The sequence below is a fragment of the Trachypithecus francoisi genome, unplaced genomic scaffold (genome assembly GCF_009764315.1).
Source record: "Trachypithecus francoisi isolate TF-2019V2 unplaced genomic scaffold, Tfra_2.0 Lachesis_group4, whole genome shotgun sequence".
Classification (NCBI taxonomy): domain Eukaryota; kingdom Metazoa; phylum Chordata; class Mammalia; order Primates; family Cercopithecidae; genus Trachypithecus; species Trachypithecus francoisi.
In genome coordinates, this window is record NW_022681469.1 from 48,576,129 (window position 1) to 48,603,006 (window position 26,878).

The window sequence follows — 26,878 nt, forward strand, 5'->3', positions numbered from 1 at the left end:
AATTTTTGGTTATGTAATTTCCTTTTTTTAGCTGTCTATGTATTCTCATTTTAATGTCTGGTTGTTCATCTTTATCATTTGTTTAAAAACTAAAAAAGTATTCAAAAATTCCTTCTAAATTTATATGTGGAATGATCAGTGGTTTGCTTGCACAATGTTTTAATAAATGCATGTGTGTCTTCTACTTCTTGATTCTGAGAACTCCATTATCCACATTTCTGTAAGAAGAACTATGCATACACACTTCTGTATATATGTTTTTATATGTGTATGTGTATATATAAACACATTTATTTATATACATACATATATGTGATTATATATATTTGTAAACATGCTTCACATATATTGAAGAGTAAATTATAATATCTTGTTTTATCCCACATCCTGCAACCCTCCCATTTGCTACCTTCTCTGTTCAATCACAATAACGTTAACGTACAGGGAGAATATTTATATGCAGGCTTCTCCTATATAAAAGTATCTTCTCCAATGGCTGAGCATAGTATTATGTGTCACAAATACCAGGGTTTTAGAATTATGAGTTGTCAACTAAAAATAATGAGTGAGAAGAGAGAATTATCAGATCTCACATATGAACTTCATCTGTCCATGGTACCTTTCCACTTGACGAAATCACTTACTTCAAACTCAACATTTCATAGATAAGTGTCATCACCTTCCCCCCAAATGCAACCCAATTTTTTCATCCTGCAGACTTCAAACTGTGGAGTCAGCTTTGATTCCCTTCTTTTGACTCAGTGACTAATATATAATAATATGATAACAATGTCAAAGTTTCTCTGATTCTTCCCTTCTTTTCACACTGTTGCCATCCTACATCAAAATTCAACATTTATATTAATGAAAATTTCCCTTCCTGGTTTTGTCTACAATCCTAGCATCTAGCACTACATTTCACCACATGGTAGGAATTGAATCAATATTCATTGAATGAGTACATAAGCACTACAAGATTCATTTTATTAATTTGATTAAAATGCAACTCTCATGAAGTTACTTTGCTGAATGCAGATTTCTAGTTCATCTCAGCTATCAAGAGAGGAAAAATGAAACTTCTCACCTTAGTTTTTAGGGCTCTTTAAGATCTTGCTCTCTTAATTTTACTTTTATCACTGCTCTCACTGTGAATGCTCTTTGTTGCACTTATGCTACTTTAAAATTCCCCTTAGTGTTTCATGGCTCATCCCAAGCCTAGCATGCATCATTCCTGTATCCTGTGTTTTCATGCCTGGTTTGCTTACTCCGAAATGACCTATCATGTCTAGCCTCCCTGCCTAAGCCTACCCTAAGGCTTAACTGAAGTTTCTGTACTTAAAAGTTCTCTCTCTCTCTCTCCTCTGTTTGACACTGATGCTTTTCTAACTCACAGAAGTAAGAATCCCTTCCCTTCTCTTGGAGAGTACAGATATACTTTAACGAATGGTGGGAATGGTAGGTAGAGTTTATGAGCCCATTGCAGGTAGAGGATAGAGATGGATGAAATGGCTAGATGAATGAAGTGAGAGGGTTGTTGGATAGGGAGGTGCTCAACTCAAGAGGGCCTGAAAGTGGAGAGAGTTTTTGTTAAGCCCAGAGAGTAGCTTCTGAGAGAGGGAAGTAAGTTCACAAAAAAAAAGCCTGTAAACATGAATGTTACCTTCCTCAAAATTTGACCTTAATATAGCCTAGCCTGATGTTTCCTGGGCAGCAAAAATCGAATAATCTTACAGTACTGTTCTCTTGCTTTCAATGCATTAGAAGTTTTCTCAAGTACCTTTAGGTGAAAGTCATGTAACTTCATTACATCCTGCCATGCTACATTGTCTGGCTTATAAGGTATTTATTTTAGGACCATCAGTCACTGAATTTCTCTGTAAAATGAACTCATGTCTCTTGTGGCGCAATAAGCAATTGTTTGAATTATCTTGACTAAACTGTTTATTTAGGCACCTAACCAGTTGATTAAATAATACCGCTGGACTGAGATCCTTTGTTCTTCCAGAAAGGTGCAGTACAGTTTGGTCCCAGCTCACCACTCCTGCCTCATTTCATACTGCGTTCCTACTGCCTTTGCCTTTGCCTTTCTGCCACTCTGGCCTTTTGGTTTCTCAAATGTGCTAGGTTTCTTCTGAACATGGGATCTTTACATATGCTCTCAATCTGCCTGAAACTTTGCTTTCCTTGCCTGTGTAGCTCTCTCCACTCTCTCTGACTAGGTCAGATTCCCCTAGTATAAGCATTTTTTGCTGCTTGTGCCTTTTTTTCGTGGTCTTTAGCACAGCTATGATATTACATTTTTGAATGATTACTTGATTAACGTTCATCTTTCCTACTAAATTTGAAGTTCCTTGAGAGTGTATCGGTTTTTGCATATTTTTGCGTCCCAGTGCATGGCACCTGCAAGGCACTCAATAAATAACTATTAAATTAAGTGAACTGGGAATTTAAATTTCATTTGTGAACTCAGTTATTTATTTCATAGATACAACTTTATTCTATTACATTGTTATCCTTGTTATTTAAACCTTCTAAAACACAAAAGAAACCAAACACATCTGAAAGGACTTCTAAGCATAAATAGTTGAAAGCATAAATATAGTTATCTATTTAATCAAAAATTGATGTTTGTCTTTTGTCTTTTGTACTGTAGAGACAGTTCTTTAAAGATATAGTAACTTTCTCACACTGCATGATTTGGGGAAACTTTAAATACATTTTTAGTATCAATATATTCCCACTTCCAAGCAAGATTATACACAGAAAAGTCTGAAACATCCTCAAAGCCTTTTACATTTCAACAGAGGGAGCCTAATGATTTTACTAGGCAACTTTGTTATACAGAGTTTTCTCAGTAGAGTGAATGCTAAATCAGTTATCCAGAAAGTTCATGTTAAAGGAAAGATGTTCAAAGAATTATTCCACAAGACTTCTCATGCCTAGATCTTCAAAGTATACCTGCGTGGTTTAGTGATACTAAACTATAAATAATTTTGAAGGAGAGAGAGAAGTTTGATGGTTTAATAAGAAAGGGGTCGGTTTTTTTCTGGACACTGAGTTTGCTGGATGCAGAGATACTGTTTATAAAGATAAGTCTTTTCCTCCCTTTGTAGCTGCTTTTGTGAATTTTTTAGAAATATCTGCTCTAAATTTCTTGCTTCTTTCCTGAGTTTACCCATAAACCAAAAACTACATAATACTTGAGTGCAACCAAGAGAAAAATCTATCCATGATGAATGTCTTTAACTCCTCCCTCTTGCTCATGAGCCATATCCAGCCAAGCAGCAAGTACTGACCATTCTGTCACATGAGTAAGGCTTGGCTCCTACTTTTCTTCTATCTATCCACCCTGGGAATATCCTAGCTTAGCACCAATAACTTCTGAAGCATTCCACCCCACCACTAATTCCCCCACTCACTGTTGGCATGGTTGCTTCTGAACTGCAAATCTGAGTACTCCTTCATTTAAAACATTTAAATTGCTCATGATAACAACAACAAATGAATACAAAATTTTTACTATATACCAAGTACTGGTCCAAGTATTTTATATATATGAACTCATGATTATGCCTTGGAACAGTAAATCTAGAAACTATTGATAGGGACAGGAGGCAGGTAAATTCTGGGCAGAAGAGAGTAGGTCCCTAGTGAGGGCCCCACCCTCAAGTCAAACAGCCTGATACCACAGCCTAAAGTGAGAACTTATGTCCCTGTTTTCCCACTTGAATGTTGCCTTTTCCAAAACCACCCATGGCCCGCCCCACCCCCCATCATGTGCCCATAAAAACCCCAGACTCAACCAGGAGAAAGGAGGAGACGCAGTTGGACATTGGAGACGACAGTTTGACATTGAAGAGAAGCAACTTGACTTGAGAGGGGCAGCTTGATGGCATAGCTTCGGAGAGGACTCCGGTCAGGCACAGCTGGACTTCAGGAAAAGATTACTTTCCTGTTCTTCCTCCTTTCAGCTCCCCTTCACACTGACAGCCCCTACATTTACCAAATTCAGTTCATTCATGTGACCTCATTCCTCCTGGATGCTAGACAAAAACTCAGGTGCCACAAGTGTGGACGCAAAAAACTGTCACATTGACCCTCCACTGATCTGTTACCACTTAAGCCATCCACAAATGGCAAAACTAAAGTGTTACTATATGTAACACTCCTTCTGGGGCTTCAGGAGTCATGGGCACCCCCGCCCCACCCTTGCCTAATGCTGCTGCAGGGCCCTCACGGAGTTTTGCTCCTGCCAGCACCCGTAAGTGCTCAACCCAGCTCCTGCACCCGCTCACCTGTGCTCCCCCTCCTGCAAGTGGTGGAGAGCTGTGGACTGAGTAAGCAAGGCACCCCTGTTGCAAGGCTCGCAAAGGGATCAGGGAAGTATCTGGCTTCACTATCAGTCATCACATTAGTATAATCATAAAACTGACATTAATTGAGTGTTTATTTTGACCAGGCACTGTCCTAAGCACTTCACAATATTAACTCATATATCCCAAAAGCAGATAAGTCTGGTTATTTTGGTATGGTCTTTCTTTTTCACAATTATAAATTAATTAAATCATTAAGTAGTGGTTAAATAACTTGCCCACCATCATATGGCCAAGCGGAGAGGTGGCTTTCAAACCTAGACAGTTTACCTCCATCCAGAGTCCGTGTTCTGAAGCACTGCTCATACTGATTTTCCAAATAACCCCCCTAATTTTGTAGCCTGGCACACAGTGCTCATTTGGTTCTCTTTTCCAACCTCGTTTTCACTAGGGTTGCATTTGCCTATCTTGCATTTTATTCTGTCACATGGAACTAAACAAATGCTGTCGTAAATGGATTCTTCACCTAGACCAGCTTGATTAATTCAAACACTCTCTTTATTCTTCTGTACAACATTTGTCTGAGGTCTGTGACCTAGAATGCTCACAGCTAAAAGATTACTCTGTAGTCATACTATGTTCTTTTGTTTCCACCAGCTAAAATGTTTGCATTAAAAAATCAGTGTGGTGATTATTCTCAAACATGCCAGTTGTACCTATTATTGTAGCAATCTAATGTAATTAAATATATGAAACACGAGTAAGAAAAAAACAGTCAAATGTTTTGAAAGACTAACTTTTAATGAGTTTTCTTTTTTTAAATGGCTGTCAAATGTGGTGAGATAACTGTGAAAGGCTGGGGAAAAATTTGTAAAAATCTAGAATCATTCTGTACTCAGATTTTGTCACAAATATCTTTTTCATTCCAATGTAAAGAAACTGAAACTGGCAGTTGTAAATAGTATAGTATGGTGTGGTATGTGACAGAAAGATTTTTCAGAACTTCAGCTTATGGATTCGTACACAAAGAGAATGACTTCTTATCTCAAAAGATTAGTAAATAAATTGTGTATTACATGCTTTATAATTCAGTGTTATGATTAAGAAGTGAGAGTATGATAAATTCCATGCCTTTGCCAACTTTAAAAATATCAAGCTGACAACTCTCAGTTTGGATTGTATTGGATGGAAGGATTTCTAATTGTTGAGGTATGGTACCATATGTGCCATCACACCTACAGTCCAGTCAAACTACAGAATTCAGGGTTCTTCTAACATTAATCCACGATGTACTTTATGATCTCTCATCTTTTGCCATTGAACGTGCTTTCCTTCTGCCCAAAATGCCTTTTCCTAAACTCCTTTACCTGATAAGTTCTATTTATCCTTTAGTTTTGAATATTACCTGCTCCAAAATCTTTACAGACCTCCCATGACCAGCTAGATCATCTTATATATATTCGAAACGACTACCCAGGAAAAAAAAAATGTAACTAAAAATTAAAGGGAAAGACTGAGTGTATTCATCCATTTTATTTTTTTCTTTAATGGGGATAAGACAGTTTTCAAAAATCTAATTTTAAGGATAGTAAAAACTTAAACTTTCCTAATCCTAGTATGTTATTCTTAATAAATCTCTAAGGCAATCACAGACGTGACAATGATTTAACGATTAATGATAATATTGTGGTGCTGAGGATGGAAGTCATATGACAAGGGAATCATGCAAAATTTTGACTTGGAAATGATTTGACCCCAAAACTTGTTATTTTTTACATGTTATGGTCAGGTCGATCATTTGTAGGAGAGAAGTCCTGTCAGTAATAGATACACAACTGCAAGGCAGGTCCCTAAATGTGAACACATAACTAAGTGAGACAGCAGATGGTAAGTAGGGTTTAGGTGATTGTAGAGGTTTCTATGGTAAGCATATTTTATCTAATCAAAGTGGTATTTTGTAACCATGAAAAGAATATAATTGTAAGCATTTATTATCTAAGTGGGATGATTTTTGATAAGGGTGAAGCAGGATTGCTTTTGTTCAAATGAGATAGACATCCAATCAGAAGATATAGAGATTATGTTAATTATGTGGTTATGGTGCTTAAGAAGTAAGACAGGCGTCTCTTGGACTCACTTTCACTGACAAATCACAGTTTAACCTAAGACACACTCGAACTGTAAAGCTGAAGTCCTTACATACTTTGCTTTCCTAGTGATCCTTCTATGGCAAACCCGTAAAACAAGGGTGTGAGTTGCATGTAATTAAGTCTCAGTAAGAAGCAAGCTATAGTAATATGTTTTGTTTAAGGTACTGAAATAAAAACAAGCATATAGACAGGGAATAGAACAAAACAGAACACAAACCCTGGGAATAAATCCATGCATATAACTGATCTTTGAAAAGGATGCCAAGAATACACAATGGGGAAAGGTATTCTCTTCAAAAAATGGTGTTGGGAAAACTGGATATCCACATGCAAAAGAATGAATTGGGCCCTTATCTTGTACCATACACAAAAGTCAACTCAGAGTGGATTAAAAACTTCAATGTAAAACCCCAAACAGTAAAGTTCCTAGAAGAAAACATAGGGAAAACCTTCATGATATTGGTCTTGGCAGTGATCTCATGGATATGACACTAAAAGTACAGTCAACAAAACAAAAATAAACAAGTGGCACTATATCAACTAAAAATCTTCTACAGAGCAAAGGAAACAATCAACGGAATGAAAAGACAACCTGTAGAATGGGAGAAAATATTTGCAAACTATATATCTGGGCTTAATCCATATACAAACCGCAAATGTGGTTTTAGTCTCTAAAATATATAAGGAATTGTAGTCTCTAAAATATATAAGGAACTCCTACAACTCTATAATAAAACAAACCAAAAAATTAATAACCTGATCAGAAAATGGACTAAGGACTTGAGTAGATGTTTCTCCAAAGTAGACATACACATGGCAGACCGCTTACATGAAAAAAATGCTTAATGTCACAAATTATCAGAGAAATACAAATCAAAACCACAAAGAGATATCACCTCACACTTGTGAAGATGGCTATTGAATAAACAAAGGCAATGAATATTGGTGAAGGCGTGGAGAAATTGGAACCCTTGAACATTGTCGGTGGGAATCAAAAATAGTATAGCCACTATAGAAAACAGTATGGAGGTTCCTACACAAAAGTAAAAATAGAGCTACCATATGATCCAGCATCAGCATCTTAAAGAAATATGTGCACCCCTGTGCTCATTTTAGCACTTTTCACATCAGACAGCATATGGAAACAACCCACATGTCAGTCAGCAGGTGAATGGATAAAGAAAATGTGGTGTAGACATACAATGGAATACGATTCTTAAAAAGAAGGAAATCCTGCAATATGCAACAACATGGATGAACTTGAGGACATTATGCCAAGTGAAATAAGCTTGTCACAAAAAGATGAACCAACATTACATGATTTCATTTATATTAGGTATCTAAAATAGTCAAATCAATAGAATCAAAGGGTAGAATGGTGGTTGCCAGGAGTTTACGGAGGGGAAAATGATCTGCAGGCATAAAGTTTCAGATAAGCAAGATGAATAAGACCTAGAGATTGAGAAATCTGACATATAACATTGTACCTATACTCAACAATGTTGTGTCCTACACTTAAAAATCTGTTGAGAGAGTATATCTCATGGTAAGTGCTGTTACCACAATAAAATTTACCCAGAAGAAATACACGGCCACATACCACGTATACTCAAATATTGTCCCTGTAATCAGTGTTAGCCTGGTATGTGTAGCAAGCAAGGGCGCCACACTGGGAGAGCCTAATTGTATTGAATTTATTGAAGAATGGCTTTCACCGGTAGCTGGCTGTTCAGCTGAGTCCATTTGGCCCTCAGGCTGCTAGTCTTAGGAGGATAATTAAGTATAATCTTGTCACCTTTTTTATTAACACCCTTCAGATGTTCCCCATTGCCTACAAAATAGAGTCTGTATTTTTAGATTGATATTAAAGTCTCTCTACGGTCCATCCCCAACCTACAACCTACATTTGGTGGTTTCCATTAAACCACATTTCAGACAAACCAAAGAACTTAGGGTTTTTCTAACATGAACCCTTGATACTATATATATATCTTTTTATAATTCACGACATATTTATATTTTATATTTCTAATTTTCCAGATCAGGATCAGCCCAATCAGAATTAATCTTTTTTTTTTTTTTAAAGGAGTGTGGACCATCAGTTAAGTGTACAGGCTTTTAGGTATCTGGGTTTAAATACTTTATTTTTTGTTTGTTTGTTTGTTTCACAAAATCTAATTTACTGTCATTTATTAGATGATTTTTTCTATAATTAATAGATAGTAGGCTGTTAATATCATCATTATATTTTGAATCTACCATTTATCACATTTTGCTTTGTGGTATTTTTTCTTTACTTATCTCTTATACATAAGGTTTTTGAGGTTGGAAGCTTTGTCATACTTAAAATTTTAATCTGCCTTAACCCTCCAAAATCATGTACATTTTAGATATTTTTAAAAAATAAATGTAGACTGAGTTGAGTTGATAGGATTGTACCTTACTAATCATGTTAAAACTTACCATAACTTGTGGCAAATCCAAATACTGTGTCTTTCAATAATATTTATCCTTCATGTAGTCTTGTAGCTTTGATGCAAATCAGTCTATAAAGTCTGTAAAATGAATCCATTCAGATAGTGCTTCTGCCATATATCTAAGTCTGCCAAATATCTGTACTTTATATCTACTTCAGATATATCTAAAATGTCTTTGAAATATTTTAGTTTGTAATCAGAATCTAAGCCATCATTTAAAAAAATCTGATATGTTACTGATTGAATTTTCTACTAAGTATGCAAGACAAAATAGTCTTCACTTAATCAGGATAGCAACAAATAGCCTTCTTAAATAGTATTACTTATATGCAATATCTATATCCAGATTGAATTCCGCTTTTTCTAAAAATGTAATTGTAAAAGAAGCTTCCATCAGTATGGGTAAAATGTCCACAAGGGAGAATATAAAAAGAAGTCCTGAAATGTGTTAGTCCTACCGGTTTGGCATTTAGACTCAATTTTCACAAACTAAGTCTAGCGCTGTTGACAAACTAACCTCTCCAAGCCTCAATTTTTTTATCTGTAAAATGACTGTGTTACCCGAAGATACCTGAAATCCTTTTCAATTTAAGATAGTATATGATGCTATTACCAAAATGAGGGAAATGGCAACCCTAAATTGTTTATGGTATTCTAGAGGACTACTACCAGGATCCATACTCATTCATCCATTTAGTCAGTATATATTTATTGAGTATGTATTGAAAATACAGACGGGCACAGTTTTAGGTATCAGGAAGACGGTGCTAAAATCTCTACCTCCATGGAATTTGCAGTTAAGTGAGGAAGACAGACAAAAAAATCAAATAAACAGTCGATAGATTATAAACCCAGAAGTAGTTAAGTACTATGAAGGAAAGTATGCTGAGGAGTAGAGTGTGACAGGAGGAGCTATTTTAAATAGAGAGAAGGCATTTAAAAAGGAATACAGAACATAAATTAGGTTAGAAAATAAATCTGAAGAGAGAGCATTCCAAGCAGAGAACAGCAAGTGAAGCGACAGCCACAGTTAGAAGGGTCCTTGGTATGCTTGGAGGAACATTGAAAAGGCCCATGTGGTTTCAGTGGAGTGAGCAAGAGGCAATGAGGCCAAAAGTATAGCCATGGCCAGACGGTATAAGACAGTAATTCCTAGAAGGAACAATCCACACATACCGCCCCCCACCACCCTGGCCCACCCTCCGGACATTTGGCAATGTTTGCTGACATTTTTAGTTGTCACATTAGCAAAATGGATGCTACCAGCTCTAGTTTCTGGAAGCCAGCGATACTACTAAACATCCTAAAATGCACAGAAGCACCTCCTGACTCATTGTTTGACTCAAAATGTCCATAATGTTAAGGTTGGGAATCTCAGATACAGGACTTGTAAGCCAAAGTAAGAAGTTTGTATTTTAACTGTGATGGGAATCCACTGGAAATGTTCAGTAGGGCAGAAGGATGACATGGTTGGATCTGTTGTGTGGAGAATGACTAAAGATAGAAGAGAGGAGAGACATGAAAACTAGTGAGGAGGTGACTGCAAGAGTCCGGGAAGGAGATGCTGGTGGCTTGGATGAGCATGGACGCTAAGGAGGAAAGGAGAGAGATTTTTGTTCTCCAGATTTAAGTAAATTGAATCCTGAATTTTTTTCCCCTTTTGCTATGGTTTTCTATCTGGCTTTAAAGTTTCATGAAGTGATTTAGATAATTTGACAATTTACATTTGGAGGGTAACAATTGGCCTACATGGCAGGGTGTTAAGGGGATGTATTTATGGAGGATTGACTCTTCAGTTGAGATCTTCACAAAAAAAAGGAGAAATTACATCTTTTAAAGATTCACTTTATCCTCTTGAATCCAGTTTCTTAAGGGTCAGACATATACCATACCAACCCAGTGGAGATAGAAGTCAATTTTATGCTGTTTATTATTATTTGGGGTTACATTTAAAGTTTAAAAATCTTATTAAAAATGATTTCCTGCTCTTCCTATCTGAATTGAACATTTCCTGATTTTTCTCTTTCATAAAGAAAAAGTCAGGCTTATAATCGAGCATATTTCTTGGAAGTTGAGAACTTTGTTCTCTAATTATTGTGGCTTAGGTCATTGATAGCAAATACTCAAAGATATACAAAGACATACAAAAATATTCAAAGTTATACAAGGCACAAAATAGCCTAGAACATTTTATGTGAGCTTTATGTTTAATAGCAAACATACACAGGTGCTCTGATCCATAGCTCCTTTCATGCTTTGTAGCCCAGAGAATTCATAGGTTAGCACCCTGCCACCCACCGTGTACTAGTAAAACAAAAATATCCTATATTGGGAAAGAAAAATAGATCTGACTTCTAAACAATTCACTGCCCTACATTCATATGAATGCTGGTAGTCTGGGCATTGTAATATGGGTTTGTAATGTAGGTTCATGTAGGCTGAAGCAATTTGGGCTTGAATTAGCAAGAGTCCTTATTTGATACTCTATAAAAACTATTTTATTCATATTTATATTTAATGAGTAATCTATAGCTGTCAAATATGGAATGTAATATGGCATTTCTTTTAAGAAGTCATTGTATTCTCTTTCTGTAGTACTATTGTTTGTATGAAACTGTTGAAATAATTCATATAAAGGAATATTCAGTTAGAAAAAGATATGATATTAGCAAACTAATCTTTGCTAACTTTGATTAGGTGGCTTTATTATTTTGCACCATTTGTCACGTAAAAAGAAAGATTCCGATTCAAATTTAGCCACATTCCAATGGGTTCTTGTAATGTATTTGTATATTAGTAGATATGTTATTAGTAGATAATTAAAACATAAAAAGAAGGATTAAAAAGCCAAATGCAAAGTTCATTCAAAAGATACTTTGAAGATCAAATAGTTTCATAATCATTGCAGGCAATAAATAATGAGTTGAGTTAACAGAGAAATTATTAAAAAATAAAATTATAAGCTCTATAAAGATCAAAGGAAAAGAAAGGAAATCAATCAGTTCATATATCTTGATTAAAGAGTTGTCTTTGTGGCTCCAAAGGCCTAAAAAGTTAAAAACGTTATTAACTCTGAAATAGGAGCACAAAGACAGGTTTGCTGAGCTTCCCACCTAGAAGAGGATAACAAACTTTATTGTAATGACTATGTAGAATGGTTGCTAAGTTTATTTAAAAAAAAAACTCAGGAAAAAGAGCTTATCTTCTAGCTAAAGAGTACCTTCTGATTCTTTATAAATTATATGGCAGGAAGAGCCAGTGTAGACTCAGCCCATCAGTACATGTCCCAACTCTTAAATCTTTCCCTCCTAATTTTACTCACAGATGGGGAGCAGTCTCTAGGGAAGTAGAGAATGTGTTTTATTTGTTCTGGCTTTGGGTTTTTGTTTTTGTTTTTGTTTTTTTCTTTTGCCTTCCCAATCTATGCAATCAATAGCAAACTTTTTAGAATTGTAGTATATTACTTAAACAAAAGTGACTATTTTAACAGGCATCCTGTTAGAACCAGCATTTGAGAAATCCTTGGCTTAGCATAGTGAGCAACTAGTTGAGAGCCCTTAGCAAAGGCAAAATGAAGGATATGTCCATGAACTTGATTTGTCCTCTGTTCTTGCCCTCTAACGTTTATTTACTGTTGCATTCAGTCTCAGAGGGAAGAACTAAATGGGAGGATTCCTGGACATATTGCCCTTAATTAATACTCCAACTTTTATAAATTACTGTTTGTTTCCTTCTTTTTTAATTTCTGCCTATTTCATTGCTATGACACAATTATTGGTCTTTAAATCTTTATGTATTGAATGTATATACGTATATATAAAATATTTTATGTCTATTATAATTACTTTTTTATATGAATCCACATATAATTTACCCAAAGGCATAAATATGGTAATATAATGCTTTGTTTGGAAGTGTTTTGTGATTGTTTCTTTTTTTTTTTGCCTATGCTCTTCCCTTTTTTTACTTTCTGTTATTATTACTAAGTTCTCTCATCCTCCACCCATGTCAACAACCCCTTGTGTATCTTCAATATAAGTTTCTTTATGCTAGTGTAATGCTTCCTATATTCACATTCACATTTGCATATAGTGACTTTTAAACCTTTTCTTTTTACAAAGGATAAATCATATTTGTGTGCTTTTCTGCTTTTCTATTCGATAATTTTTGAAACGTCTCTGAAGTTAATTGATGGCTCTAATTTGTTCTTTTTATGGATTATATAACATACCATGGTATGCACATACTATCATTTATTAAACCTTCCTGTTTTAAGTGTTATCTTTACATCCAGATTTTTTGCCACTCTGAACAGTGTTATGAAAAAATTATTGTACCTGTGTCCTTACATAGTTATGTTATGTCTGTATCCCAGGAGTAGAACTGCTAGATCACAAGGCAAATAAATTTTTTAAATATTTTGGATGCTGCCAGATTGCTTCCAAAAAGATTATAGCTCTTCCTATTTCACCAGCAATGTGAGAGTACATGTTTCCTATACCTGTGCTAGCGGTGTGTTTCAGCATTGACTATAAAGTCATGTTTACTCTAGTTCGTATTTTCCTGACTACTAGTGAAGTTAAGCAGTTTTTCCTGTCTCATCTGTCACTTGCCTATTTGTATCTTTTATCCATTTTCAATTGAATTGTCTTTTTTAAACATAATTTCATTATATATGCAACATCTGTACAACATTTTTCCTCCATAGATACTGTTAATCGGTTGACTTATGTATTTATAGTACCTTTTGTCTTTCAAAAGTTTTTAATTTCAAAATACTCGGATATTTTTGTATATTATTTCACAGCATACCTTTTGCTTTTTAATTTTACTTAAAAAGGCTTTCCCCAATCCTACTTTATACAGGTAGCTTCCAGATTCTTTATTTAAAATCAGCAAGAGGATCACTTGAGGCCAGGAGTTGGATGCCAGCCTTGGTAATATAGTGAGACCCTGTCAGTACAAAAAAATAAAAAATAAAAATGAGGTGGCACATGCCTGCAGTCCTAGCAACTCGGGAGGCTGAGGTGGGAAAATTTGAGACTACAGCTGCAGTGAGCTATAGTCATGCCACTGCACTCTAGCCTGGGCAACAAAGCGAGACCTTGTCTCTAAAAAAAAAGCAGAATGCATTGAAATGTATTTTTTCCCTATATAACTAGCACACTAGCATATGGAAAAGACCTACAGACTAAATGATGATGATGCGAACACCCAGGAAATTATTTTGAGAGAAGATTTTCTAAACAAATGCAACAATACCAATTATATTAAATATTGATTTTTCTGAAAAATAAAATTATACATTACAAGTTCACTATTTTATTTAAATTGGTTTGCCAGAAGTCATCCATAGAATAATGATATGATTCACTATTTTTATCCGTGACAAAGTCCAATTTAACAATAGGTAAACTAATTATGGTATTTACACCTTTAACATTTTATGCAATCTATCATCATTTTAGCAAAAACTAATTTTAAATATATTTTCGTTACAGTGTGGAGTTATCTTTTCTATATTCAGTCAACTTACATAATGTCTGTAATTACGCTATAATTACAATAGTATTTTTGCTGTTTTACTAGGTTGGTGCAAAAGTAATTGTGGTTTTTGTCATTACTTTTAAAAATGTCAAAAACCACAATTACTTTTACACACAAATTTCATCTAGTCAGGAGGCTGAGGTGGGAGGATAGCTTGAGGCTAGGAGTTCAAGAGTAGCCTGGGCAACATAGCAAGGCCCCATCTCTAAAATTTTTTTTTTAATTAGCGGAGCATGGTGGCACACACCTGTAGTCCCAGCAAAACATGATTGTGTTCACAGAAAATTCTGAGAACTCTACAAAATGAAACTAGAATAAGAGAGTTTAGTAAGGCTGCAGGATACAAAATCAATAGAGAAAAATCAACTGCATTCCTATGTAGTACAATGAAAAACTGGGAGTTACAATTTTAAAATATCTTTTAAAATAACACTAAAACAGTAAATGCTTAGATATTAATTTAGGAAAATATGTGCAAGACTGTTACGCTATCAATCTCACAACAGAACAGAAACATTTTCAAAGACCTTTAAAATTGGAAAGATATGCTATGTTCATTAATCAGAACACTCAATGTTGTTAAGATGTCATTTCTACCTAAATTGCTCTATAGATTCAGTGCAATTCCAGTCAAACTCCCAGCAGGCTCCTTTGCATAGACATGGACAGGGGATTCTAACATCGTTTGGAAATGCAGAGGACTTAGAACAGCCAAAGGGGTTTGGAAAGGAGTATAACAAAATTGGGGGAATCATCGCACCTGATTTCAAGACCTATAAAGCCACAATTATCATGGCAGTATGATATTGGTATAAACATCAATGAAACAAAATAGAGTCCAGAAAAAGACTCATCCATATAGGGTGATATGGTTTGACTGTGTTCCCACCCATATCTCATCTTGAATTGCAACTCCCACAATTCCCACATGTCATGGGAGGAAGCCAGTGGAAAGTGATTGGATTATGGAGGCAGGTCTTTCCTGTGCTGTTCTCATGATAGTGAGTGAGTCTCATGAGATCTGACGGTTTTAAAAAACGGGAGTTTCCCTGCAAAAGCTCTCTTCTCTTGTCTGCCGCCATATGAGACATGCCTTTCAGCTTCCTCCATGTTTGTGAGGCCTCCCAAACCACGTGGAAATGTAAGTCCAATAAACCTCTTCCTTTTGTAAATTGCCCAGTCTTGGATGTGTCTTTATCAGCAATGTGAAAATGGACGAATAGTAGGGTAAATTAATGTTAACAAAGTTAATAAGGGTAAGTCAAGGTAGAAAGAATAGTTTTTTCAAAACAATGGAGAAATTGGATAACCATATATATAAAAAATTGAAATTTGAACCATACCTCAGACTGCATAAAAATTATTATAAGTAGCCTAAAAGTATAAAACCAGAAGAAGAAAACACAGGAGAAAATCTTTGTGATTTTTGGGTTCAGCAATAATTTCTTCTGAAAAACATGTACTTTAAAAGAAAAATGTTTTAAATAGACTTCAACAGAATTTAAAATGTATATTCTTTATAGAAAAAAACTGTTAAGAAAAATTTAAAAGCACACAGATTAGGAGAAAATAGTTACAAAACATATCTAATACAAAATTTATATCCAGACTATATAAAGAATTCTTACAACTCAGTAATAAGACAAATCACTGAATTTAATTTTTAAAAGTTGAATAGATAATTCACCAAAGAAGATATGCAAATGACAGATACATGAAAAGATGCTCAAATCATTAGTCATTAGGAAAATGCAAATTAAAACCATTCTATGCCCTTACAGTGGCTAAAATGGAAAGAATGATAGTATCAAGTGCTGGTGAGATGTAGAATAACTGAAACGCTTAAACATTGCTAGTCCTACTGCTTTGGAAAACAGTTCTGTAACCAAACGCAGGTCCCATCCCTCACCTCTTGCAGTGTCTAATTAACAATAATGAGATCTGACAGAAAGGAACTTGATTCCAGAGGTTGCTTGGGGAGGCATTACAAGCTCTTGCCTTGAAGGTACCACTTCAGTCTTCAGGACAAGAAAGCACAGGCTTTTAAAGGGGACTTGGCATGAACAACATGTAGAGGAGGGGGTGAGAGGTATGGGGTCTTCGGATGTCTTACCTGTCGGGTGGTCTGGTTGGTGCCAATGTGGGCAGAGGCAGGTTGTAAATTGAGGCTACCTCCTGGTGGAAGAGAGTTCTGGAGGCACCTGGTTTGCTTCAAGGTAGGGTCTCTGGGACATCTAAGTAAACTCATAGATAAGCTTGCCATGCCTGGTGGAGAGAAGGTAAAGGCTATTATTTGCCTTCATTAAGAGCTAAGTAGGAGGTGGGGGAAAAAGAAAAAGAAAAAAATCATTTTTTTCCTTTTAAAAATAGGATATTTGACCACAGTTTGACAGTTTAAACATTCACTTAGCAGGTGAGCCAACCATTTCATTTGTAGAAGAGAAATGAAAATGTGTCGTACTTATACTGCAATGTTCATAGCTGCTTTAGTGTTCCTATTCAAGAATATGGGGTACTGTGCTCACTATCTGGGTAATGGGATCATTCAAATCTCAAACCTCAGCATCATGTAATATACCCATGTAAAAAACCTGCACATGTACCCCCTGAATCTTAAATATAATTTGAAATTATTTGTGTAAAAAGTCAAAGATCAGAAACAGCTGAAGTGTTCATGAACTATTGATTGATAAATTCTGGTACATTCATATAATAGTATACTATTTTTTTTAAAAAGTAACAAACTACTTTTGTTTGAACAATGTCAATTGATCTCAAAAGCATTAAACTAAAGTGAGAAACCAGAAATAAAAGAATACATATTGTATTTTCCCATTTACAGTCATACCTTGTTTTATTGTGCTTCCCTTGATTGCACTTTGTAGATGTTACATTTTTTATAAATGTAAGGTTTGTGACAACCTTGCATCCAGCAAGTCAATTGGCACAATTTTCCTGAAAGAATATGCTTATTTTGGGTGTCTGTCAGCATTTTTTAGCAGTAAAATATTTTTAAATTAAGGTGTGTATTTTTAGACATAATGTTATGGCACACTTAATAAACTACAGTATAATATAAACATAACTTTTGTAAGCACTAGGAAACCAAAAAAGTTCTGTGACTTTGTTGCAATATTGCTTTATTTATTTATTTATTGAGGTGATCTGGAACTGAACCGACAATATCTTCAAGGTATGCCTGTATGTAAAATTCTAGAAAAGGCAAAACCATAGTGACAGAAAGCAGCATAACAGGGATTGCCTGAAGCCAAGGATGAGGGTGGGGCAGATTTGCTCGCAGAGAGACATGAAGAATCTTTTTTTTGAGTAACTCAAGTGTTTCGTATCTTGATATAGATAGGGATTATGTGACCGTTGATTAACAACTTCTTAGATGATGCTGCTGGTGTGGGGAACACACTTTAAGAACCACTGTCTTAGATTTAAGAATCTCTTGGAGACAAGGAAGTAATGTTTGGTATTCTAGTACAACTTTTATAAAATATGTATACTATAAATAAACATCTTTAAAATAACATATCCGGCCGGGCGCGGTGGCTCAAGCCTGTAATCCCAGCACTTTGGGAGGCCGAGACGGGCGGATCACGAGGTCAGGAGATCGAGACCATCCTGGCTAACACGGTGAAACCCCGTCTCTACTAAAAATACAAAAACTAGCCGGGCGAGGTGGCGGGCGCCTGTAGTCCCAGCTACTCAGGAGGCTGAGGCAGGAGAATGGCGTAAACCTGGGAGACGGAGCTTGCAGTGAGCTGAGATCCGGCCACTGCACTCCAGTCCGGGCGACAGAGCGAGACTCCGCCTCAAAAAAAAAAAAAAAAAAAAAAAAAAAATACATATCCAAGTATTAAAGAAGATGCAATTATAAGAAAAACTACAAATTTTGCAAAAAGACACAATAGAAAAAGCCACATCTTGGAGGTATTAAATAGAAACATCTTATTTAATAAAGAAGTTGCTGTGCCATTGAAAATAAAAAATAAATAAATAAATAAATTCATTGAGTTGTATACTTAAGATTGCTGAATTATCTATTTCATGCAAATTATACCCCAGTAAGGGAATTCTACTGTCAATTTAATTTTCCTTTTTTTTTTTTTAAGGTAGTCCATGTTTTTTCTGTGGAAGCTTTTCAGAATTTGAGGTTGGGAGTAGTGAGACTTCAGTGTTCTACAATTTCATTACAACATATGATAGTGTGATTTTTACTTGTTATTTGCACTGATTCCGGAATCTGCATTTGTAGCAGTCAAAGGAAAACTTCCCCTTCGCCCTCTGAAAACTGATTGAAAAGTAACTGACAGGCCGGGCGCGGTGGCTCAAGCCTGTAATCCCAGCACTTTGGGAGGCCGAGATGGGCGGATCACGAGGTCAGGAGATCAAGACCATCCTGGCTAACACGGTGAAACCCCGTCTCTACTAAAAATACAAAAACTAGCCGGGCGAGGTGGCGGGCGCCTGTAGTCCCAGCTACTCGGAGGCTGAGGCAGGAGAATGGCGTAAACCGGGAGGCGGAGCTTGCAGTGAGCTGAGATCTGGCCACTGCACTCCAGTCCGGCGACAGAGCGAGACTCCGCCTCAAAAAAAAAAAAAAAAAGAAAAGTAACTGACAAAAGGCAGATTAATAGGAGTGAAGTCATACAAAGTGCAGTGGAGGCTTCAGTCACAGAGCGAGTATACCAGGCAATGGAGTATAGATCATTTTATACCCTTCTTTTTAGGGGGAAGGGAGATGAGGAAGTGTGGAGAATTTTAGGGTGGTAGTAAATGGTTTTTATGGGAATTCAATGGGGTTGAACATACAATGGCCTGAGACAAGTTGGACCCACAAAGCAGATGATGGTTTGTGACCAAAGTTTATTCAGGTATGTTGAGACTTCAGACTTTCTTCCTGCAATATGAGTTGAGTTAATGAAAACTCAGGGAATGTACCAGAGGTAACCATTTTCTTCTGAGTCAGTCTGGACTTCAGGGAGATAAGGGAACTTCAGGGAACAGCTTCATCATGAGCTTTATTTAGGAGAGACAATGGGTTGAGAAACAGGAGGTGGAAGGAGGTCAGAGAGACCTTGAGGCTTCTTCAGTTTAACACGTCAAAGTGCCATATTTTGGGGTATCAGTTTCTAAGGCCCAGCACATTTATTCATTCGTCAATTCGGGAAAATCCTCTACCACCATCTCTTCAAATATTATCTCTTCCTTGTTTCTTTTTATTCTCTTTCTTTAGAACTTTGATTACGCTGATGTTACATTTTCTTACAATGCTTCCCATACGTTTCTAATGTCTCTAATATTTTCCATTTCTTTAGCGCTCTGTATTGAATTCTACTCCAGTTCATTACTTCTTTCTTTAACTCAGAGTAATTTGCTTTTTAACCCACTTCTTTAGTTATATATTTTAATTTTTAGAATTTCTATTTGATTCTTTTTCAAGTGTCTATCTTTCCAATATTATATTCTTCTTTACTCATGTATTTAATTCCCTTTATACTTTTAAAAGTATTTAAATATAGCATGTTTATTCATAAATCCAGTATTTGAAGTTTGCAGGAGTCTAATTTTGCTACTTATTGTTTGTCCTGACTCACTAAGGTGGGTATTTCCAAAGGAGATTTTTAATTTTGGATTGTGAGTTCCTGTTGGCTGGGATTTATCTATAGAAAACCTGAAAGCCACATTTAAGGGATTATTCTCTGCCAGATGCCTAGGGTCGATTAAAGTTGATTCTTAACTGTGTGAGACTACCCAAGTAGTGTGAATTTGAACCTTAGTTTCACTTGAGAGCAGAAGATAGATTCTCAAAAGAGAGTTTTTTTCTCTTTCAGAGGCCAACACTACAAAGGCAAGTGTTCTTTTTATTTTTCTTTCCTGATGGTGGATTTTTTTTTTTTTTCTGGTTCTATCTGTTAACAGTGATAAAGAGACCTAGTTCTAACTGCTGCTGATCTTTCTGAGTCCAGAGCCCCTGACTTCTGGTCCTTCAAGACAATGAAAACCATGGATCTAGTATCCAGGGAGCAGTAAATATCCTCAGGGCAGCCACTACTTTGGACAATGAGAAAAACTAAGAGAATAATTTGAAAAATAGATAAGAATATCTTAAATCAATTATGAATTATTAATATAAATAAATGACCTACTTAAGAGGGAGAGAAGGAAAGAGAGAGAGAGAGAGAGTGTGTGTGTGTGTGTGTGTATTTGGGAAATACTTTTAATAAGAAGTTCTCCCTTTCTTTCTTGTGGTAACAAGAATTACCTAGACAATACTTTTGTATTCACCCGATGACACTCAAAAGATTCAGAGACTTAAAAACATTGTTTTCAAGGTCAAATCAAATTGGAGGCAATGATTCTTTATTCCATTTATAAGACCTTGTCTTGGTAAAGGTAGTACTAAAAATGCCTTTTCTTTTAGACAGGTAGTTAGAATACCATACAGAGCTCATTTTTGACTGTCAAAACCAAAATTATTTGCAAGCCATAGATACATACAACCTTGTAGGCTGACACCTCACTTAACTGTTAAATCACCTAAAAGATTATCTTGTCTTTCTTTTATGTGAATTCAGGAGCACAAAGCTATTTAAAATTCTTTCTCTAGAGAAATTCTATTAGGAGTATTATATTTCTTTGGCAGTCCTAAAAGGAACCAGCCCAATATTTTAACATCATATTTTTTAAAGCTACTTTGGATTATTCTTTAAAAAGTTAGACTGAAACCCAAGAAACAGAATATGCACTAGGATACAGTATGAATTTTACCAGGGTTCTTCTATAGCTCTAAGTGTTCTTTCACATCTGTCTGGTATCTAGGAAACCACTCTGTATTAGCATAGCAATATTCAAATATACAAGAGACTAGTAGGTAAAAACACAAATAGATTGTACTTTCCCCTACTACTCCCTGCATATTTGAATATGCAGAACACAAATAGTGTTTTTACATGTAAGTTTTAGAGTGTCCCAGAAGGACATAAGAGCAAAAGAAAAAAAAGATTGATTGTACCATTAAAAATAGTCTGTAGTCACAGTGCAGTCGTCAGGAGAGGAAATTACTGAAGCGTAGTTCAGGTAATTTTAAAAACTGATGCTAATAGATGGCAGAGGCTGAACACATTCTGACTTATAAAATGAAAGAAAATAATGGACAAAGGAAGACAAGAGCAATAATAACTACCACTTACTGGGTTCTAACTATACATCGGAAGTATATTCAGTGCTTTACTTAAATTAAAAACAGTCTCAACTACAAGAGAAGCCACTTATCAAGTGTTTAATGTATGCCACTTTTATCTATAGAATAATTTTTTGAGTTAGGTATTGTTACTTGCCCAGTTGTGTATCTGAGGAAACTGACACAGAGTTTCATCAACTTGTGCAGATCATGTAAGCTTAAAAATGTTAAATAAGATACAAAAGCCAAGACAGGCTGGCTCCAGAGTGTATGCTGTATAACAATCTTTCCATTTTATTTTCATCTAACTACTAACCTTCATTTCAGCCCAGTTAGGGCAGGAGTTCCTAATCTCCAGGCCACAGACTGGTCCTGGTCTGTGGCCTATTAGGAACTGGGCCGCACAGCAGGAGGTGAGCAGCAAGGGAAGCTTCATCTGTACTAACAGCCACTCCTCATTGTGCCCATTACTGCCTGAGCCCCACCTCCTACCAAATCAGCTGTGTCATTAAATTCTTACAGGAGTGTGAACCCTATTGTGAAATGCGCATGTGAGGGATCTAGGTTGCATGTTCCTTATGAGACGCTTATACCTGATGATCTGTCACTATCTCCCATCACCCCCAGAGGGGACCATCTAGTTGCAGGAAAACAAGCTCAGGACTCCCACTGATGATTCTACATTATAGTGAGTTGTATAATTTATTCATTATATATTACAATGTAATAATAATATAAATAAAATGCACAATAAATGTAATGTGCTTGAATCGTGCCAAAACCTTCCCCCACCCACCCTGGTCCATGAAAAAAAAAATGTCTTCCATGAAATCAGTCCCTACTGCCAAAAAGGATGGGGACTACTAAGTTAGGGTATGTCTTCTCCCATTTTAAAGATAGGGAAATAGAGGTAGAAACTCTAAGTAACTTGCAAAAGATTACTTGTGAGTAATAGTATCAAGATCCAAACTGGTCTACTCTGTTTCCAGAACCTATATACTTTCCACTCTATTATTCTGCCTTTATGGCGGTATTTTTTATTCTTCAGTTATTCATTCATTTGGTCATTCATTTAACAAATGTTTATTGAGTACTCTGTGCAGTCTGTTCTGAGCTCTGGGGATACTCTTATGAACAAGAAAGGCAAAGTCCCAAATATTGCATTCTAGTGGAGGGAAATAAAAAATAAACAAACAAACCCATAAATGTATATCAAGTGTTAGCAGGCTCAAAAAAGAAAAATAAAGCACTGTAAGCAACTAGAAAATAATAGGATAAAGGCTATATTTAAATTTTTCAGATAAGATGGTCAGTGCAAGGAAACGTGTAACTGTCACTGGTCTTTTAGGATGCTGTTGCTTTCTATCACAAGTATCTTGGCTTATATGACATTAAAACTCAATCTTGGTTTCATATCACTCTTCTGGTTTCTGGAAGAATATGCTTGATTTAAAACTCACCATGTCATTGCAGAAATAATTTTATGCTGGTTTTCCTTTGTACTTCTTGAATGGTTATTTGAAGAGGCAAAATTGGTAATTGTTTTCTTTCTGAGCATTTATCCAAAATACCCAGCGTAATAAGGTGAAGAAACGTTTGGACTAATTTGGAGAGTATGCCTTGTCAACAATTAAGTAAAAGGATATTCTCTTTGGTCATTAACATTTCATGTAGAATATTAGTTCTTAGAGGCAGTCTAATAATAAAAGCTGTAGTGATGTCAGGAACTAATTGATTTTAATTGAAGAACACTTACATTACAGAGTATATGATGGTAAGATGTGTTCAACTTGTTTTTCACTTTTCTTTAAAAAGCTGAAAACTTTCTTCCCAATAGTAATTAAAAATAAACAGCAGTCATTAACTTACTGTGGGCTTCTAATAGCCACAATATTGCTTCCTTGCATGAATGATTTACTGATCTAAAGTAAAGTAATTCAACACTGAAATTATCTTGAAAATTAAAAACCATCCTAGGTAATGAATAGTTTCAGTTTCTGTATCACCAATTTATGTTTAGTTTTTTTTTTTTAAATGTATTCTTCTGCACATATACAACTTGCTAATTAATAAAAATAGTCTCAAAGGGACACCACCTCAAAGAACAGTATGTATGCCAAGCTCAGTTTCTGAACTCTGCAGGCTTGGAGGTGATATTTATGCATTCCTTCATTCAGCCAACACCGAGAAGCTTCTTTAGGCCATGCATTTTCCTAATGGGGATAAAAGGGGATAAAAGAAAAAAAATGCAGTCTCTGCCCCCAAAATAACTTCTTATTATGCGATTAGGATAATATTTTATTGTAAGCCTGTCTCTTTCATTTAGTTGGTTGTATCATAATTTATTGAACCAATTCTGTGTTGTTGAATATTTAGGTAAATTATTATTATTTTTTGCTATAAAAAGCCTTGTTTGAACACCCCTTGTAATGAATAAATGTGTCTGTATTTCTGATTTTATTTTTCAAATGGATTTCTACAAGTAGAATAACTAAGTCAAAAGACACAAACATTTTAGTATCTTAAAAATGTACCAAAAAGTTGCCTAAAATGGAAATACAGGGAAAAACATTATACCATCATACATTGCTACAAAAACTGTGTGAGATAGCCTTTTCTTAGTCCATTTCCTTGCCAGCATTAAGAATATAGAATGTTTTAGGCCGGGCGCGGTGGCTCAAGCCTGTAATCCCAGCACTTTGGGAGGCCGAGACGGGCGGATCACGAGGTCAGGAGATCGAGACCATCCTGGCTAACACTGTGAAACCCCGTCTCTACTAAAAAAATACAAAAAAACTAGCCGGGCGAGGTGGCGGGCGCCTGTAGTCCCAGCTACTCGGGAGGCTGAGGCAGGAGAATGGCGTAAACCCGGAGGCGGAGCTTGCAGTGAGCTGAGATCCGGCCACTGCACTCCAGCCTGGGCGACAGAGCCAGACTCCCTCTCAAAAAAAAAAAAAAAAAAAAAAAAAAAAAGAATGTTTTGCAACATGTGTGTCATTTATCTTTAGTCTTCACAATTGTTAAAATACTTTCATTTTTAGGAATACTTTAGTGCTGGTTAAAAATTTTCAACTGGTATTGATAGTTTTTATCTAATAAGAAGTTGTCCCGATTATGTTCTTCCTTTATTTCTTATGCTGAAATTTAGAGTATTAAGAGGTTATGAAAAGTGTTGTCCATTGGTTTGAGAAGTTTGACTGCAAAAAATGAAGATTGTAGTTGTGCATGAGTCTGTTGGAAAAGTTGAATATTAACTTAAAAGTAAATGTTAAAAAACCAAGTTAGATCTGTATTTTGTTGGGGTTTATTGGATTTCATAAATACATATTTAGAATATTGTGAATTATATTAAATAACAACACATTATATTTAGTGTCAATACATTTTTTCTAAGCACAAAATTCTTACCTATAGAAATAGAAAAAGAAAAAAAAATACTGTGAATAGATTCAAAGGGCTCTAACCACATCTTCCTTAAAAATGAAATTATGGAGAAGCTTCATGGTTAACCTGTCTGTAACATCTATCTAATATTTTTGCCATTCCTGAGTTTGTATGCTCAACAGTTTGATCTCTTTTCTATTCATATCTCAGTGGTTACACTGTTTATTTCCAGAACCATCGGACACAAAAACCGGTATGTCAAAGTCCCCCGTGGTCACATCTGGGTTGAAGGTGATCATCATGGACACAGTTTTGACAGTAATTCTTTTGGGCCGGTAAGTCATCTTTTATCTTATTGTTGATATAATTGGATTTCAAAGGTGAGAACAAAAGTATGTCAGATAGGGTTATTCGGGTAACTCAGCCAAGACTGATCATGAATTTTATAGTGGAATAGTTTATGTTTGAAAATTTCCTTTTAAGTATCAGAGATAAAAGTACACTATCAGTGTGTATGTAGGTATGTGTGTGCACATGTGTTTCTTAGGAAAAAAAAACTCATACACTTCAAGAAAGTACCAAAAAATGCTTTTGGCCAACTACCTTATTCCAAATTGGAAGATCTTTTTTTCTCCCACGGGAATACTTTGTACCTTATATTTTCAGTTGATGTTTAGGTCTTGTATATAATGTGTACAAGACCTGTAGGCATCAGTTTTCTAAATCATTAGTTTAAAATGCAAGTGTAATGGAAATCATATTAGTATGTACAGGAAGCCAATTTTACCTGTACACTCTTAGGGTCCCCACGGGGCCTGAGAATTAAATTGACATAAGACAGAGTCATAGGAGAAAAGCCAACAAATTTAAGATAAGTTTTAGGTGGCACAGGAGCCCTCATAAAGAAATGAAGACCCAACAGGTGGAAAAACGTACATATTTTTATGTTAGATTGAACAAAGAGACCTAATTATGGAAAAGTAACTAAATTACATGGTGAGGCTAAAGGAAGATAATTATTTTAACACATTTTAACAAGGTCTGTTGGTACAGAATCCCCTCTGCGCCCCCTGCCATGACTTCCCATGAAACAATGTTTTTTTTTCTCCTGGTACAGGAAGGGCATCTTTCACATGAAAAATTGTGTCTCCTGCTTTCAGGAAGAAAAGGCAAAGATTAGAATGCCCTTCTTGCATCTGCTGTTTGTCAAGTGCCTTTAGCTTAAAGTTATCCTCATGTCAAAGTGGCATATTTTGGAATGGCGTAATCTGTCACCCTTTATAAGTAGAATGTTAGAATTATTGAGTTTATATAGTAGAAATGCAGACATTCCTTATTCCATGCTTGCACTCCATAAAATTGAGACTAAACTGGTATTTTGGGAGTTTTTTCATGTTGAATGTATACAGAAATTCTGCATTTACGAATCCCTGCAGTAGCTCATAATAGAAAGTGAAGAATCTTTTAGTTAACCGGCACTACACCTGCTTCTCATTATCTAGTGTGTTTAAAAGCTTGGATCTTCACTCATTAGATTTTCCTAAAGGTAGATATATCTATACTTGTTAACATATATATAAGTTGAGCATCCCTAATCCAAAAGTCTGAAATCTGAAATGCTCCAAAATTCTCATATTACTGAGCACCGATATGATCCTCAAAGGAAATGTTCATTGGAGCATTTTGGATTTCAAATTTTGGGATTAGATATGCTCATCCAGTAAGTATAGTGCAAATCTCCAAAATAAAAATAAAAAAAAATCCAAAATTTGAAATACTTCTGGTTTCAAGTATTTTGGATAAGGGATATTCAAC

General features: G+C 35.6%; 1 protein-coding gene across 8 annotated transcripts in view; it reads left to right on the forward strand.

Annotated features, from left to right (window-relative positions):
- IMMP2L (inner mitochondrial membrane peptidase subunit 2) overlaps positions 1 to 26,878 on the forward strand; it is a 926,645-nt gene that overhangs the window by 684,121 nt on the left and 215,646 nt on the right. For 6 of the 8 annotated variants that reach the window (XM_033194421.1, XM_033194426.1, XM_033194423.1 and 3 more), the window contains one exon: positions 25,296 to 25,398. The exons of 1 other annotated variant lie outside the window; for it this stretch is intronic. In XM_033194421.1, coding sequence (XP_033050312.1) covers positions 25,296 to 25,398 — 103 coding nt within the window. Of the gene's footprint in view, positions 1 to 25,295; positions 25,399 to 26,180; positions 26,802 to 26,878 lie in introns of those variants that run through there. One more of the 8 variants, XM_033194427.1, reaches the window with a different exon arrangement.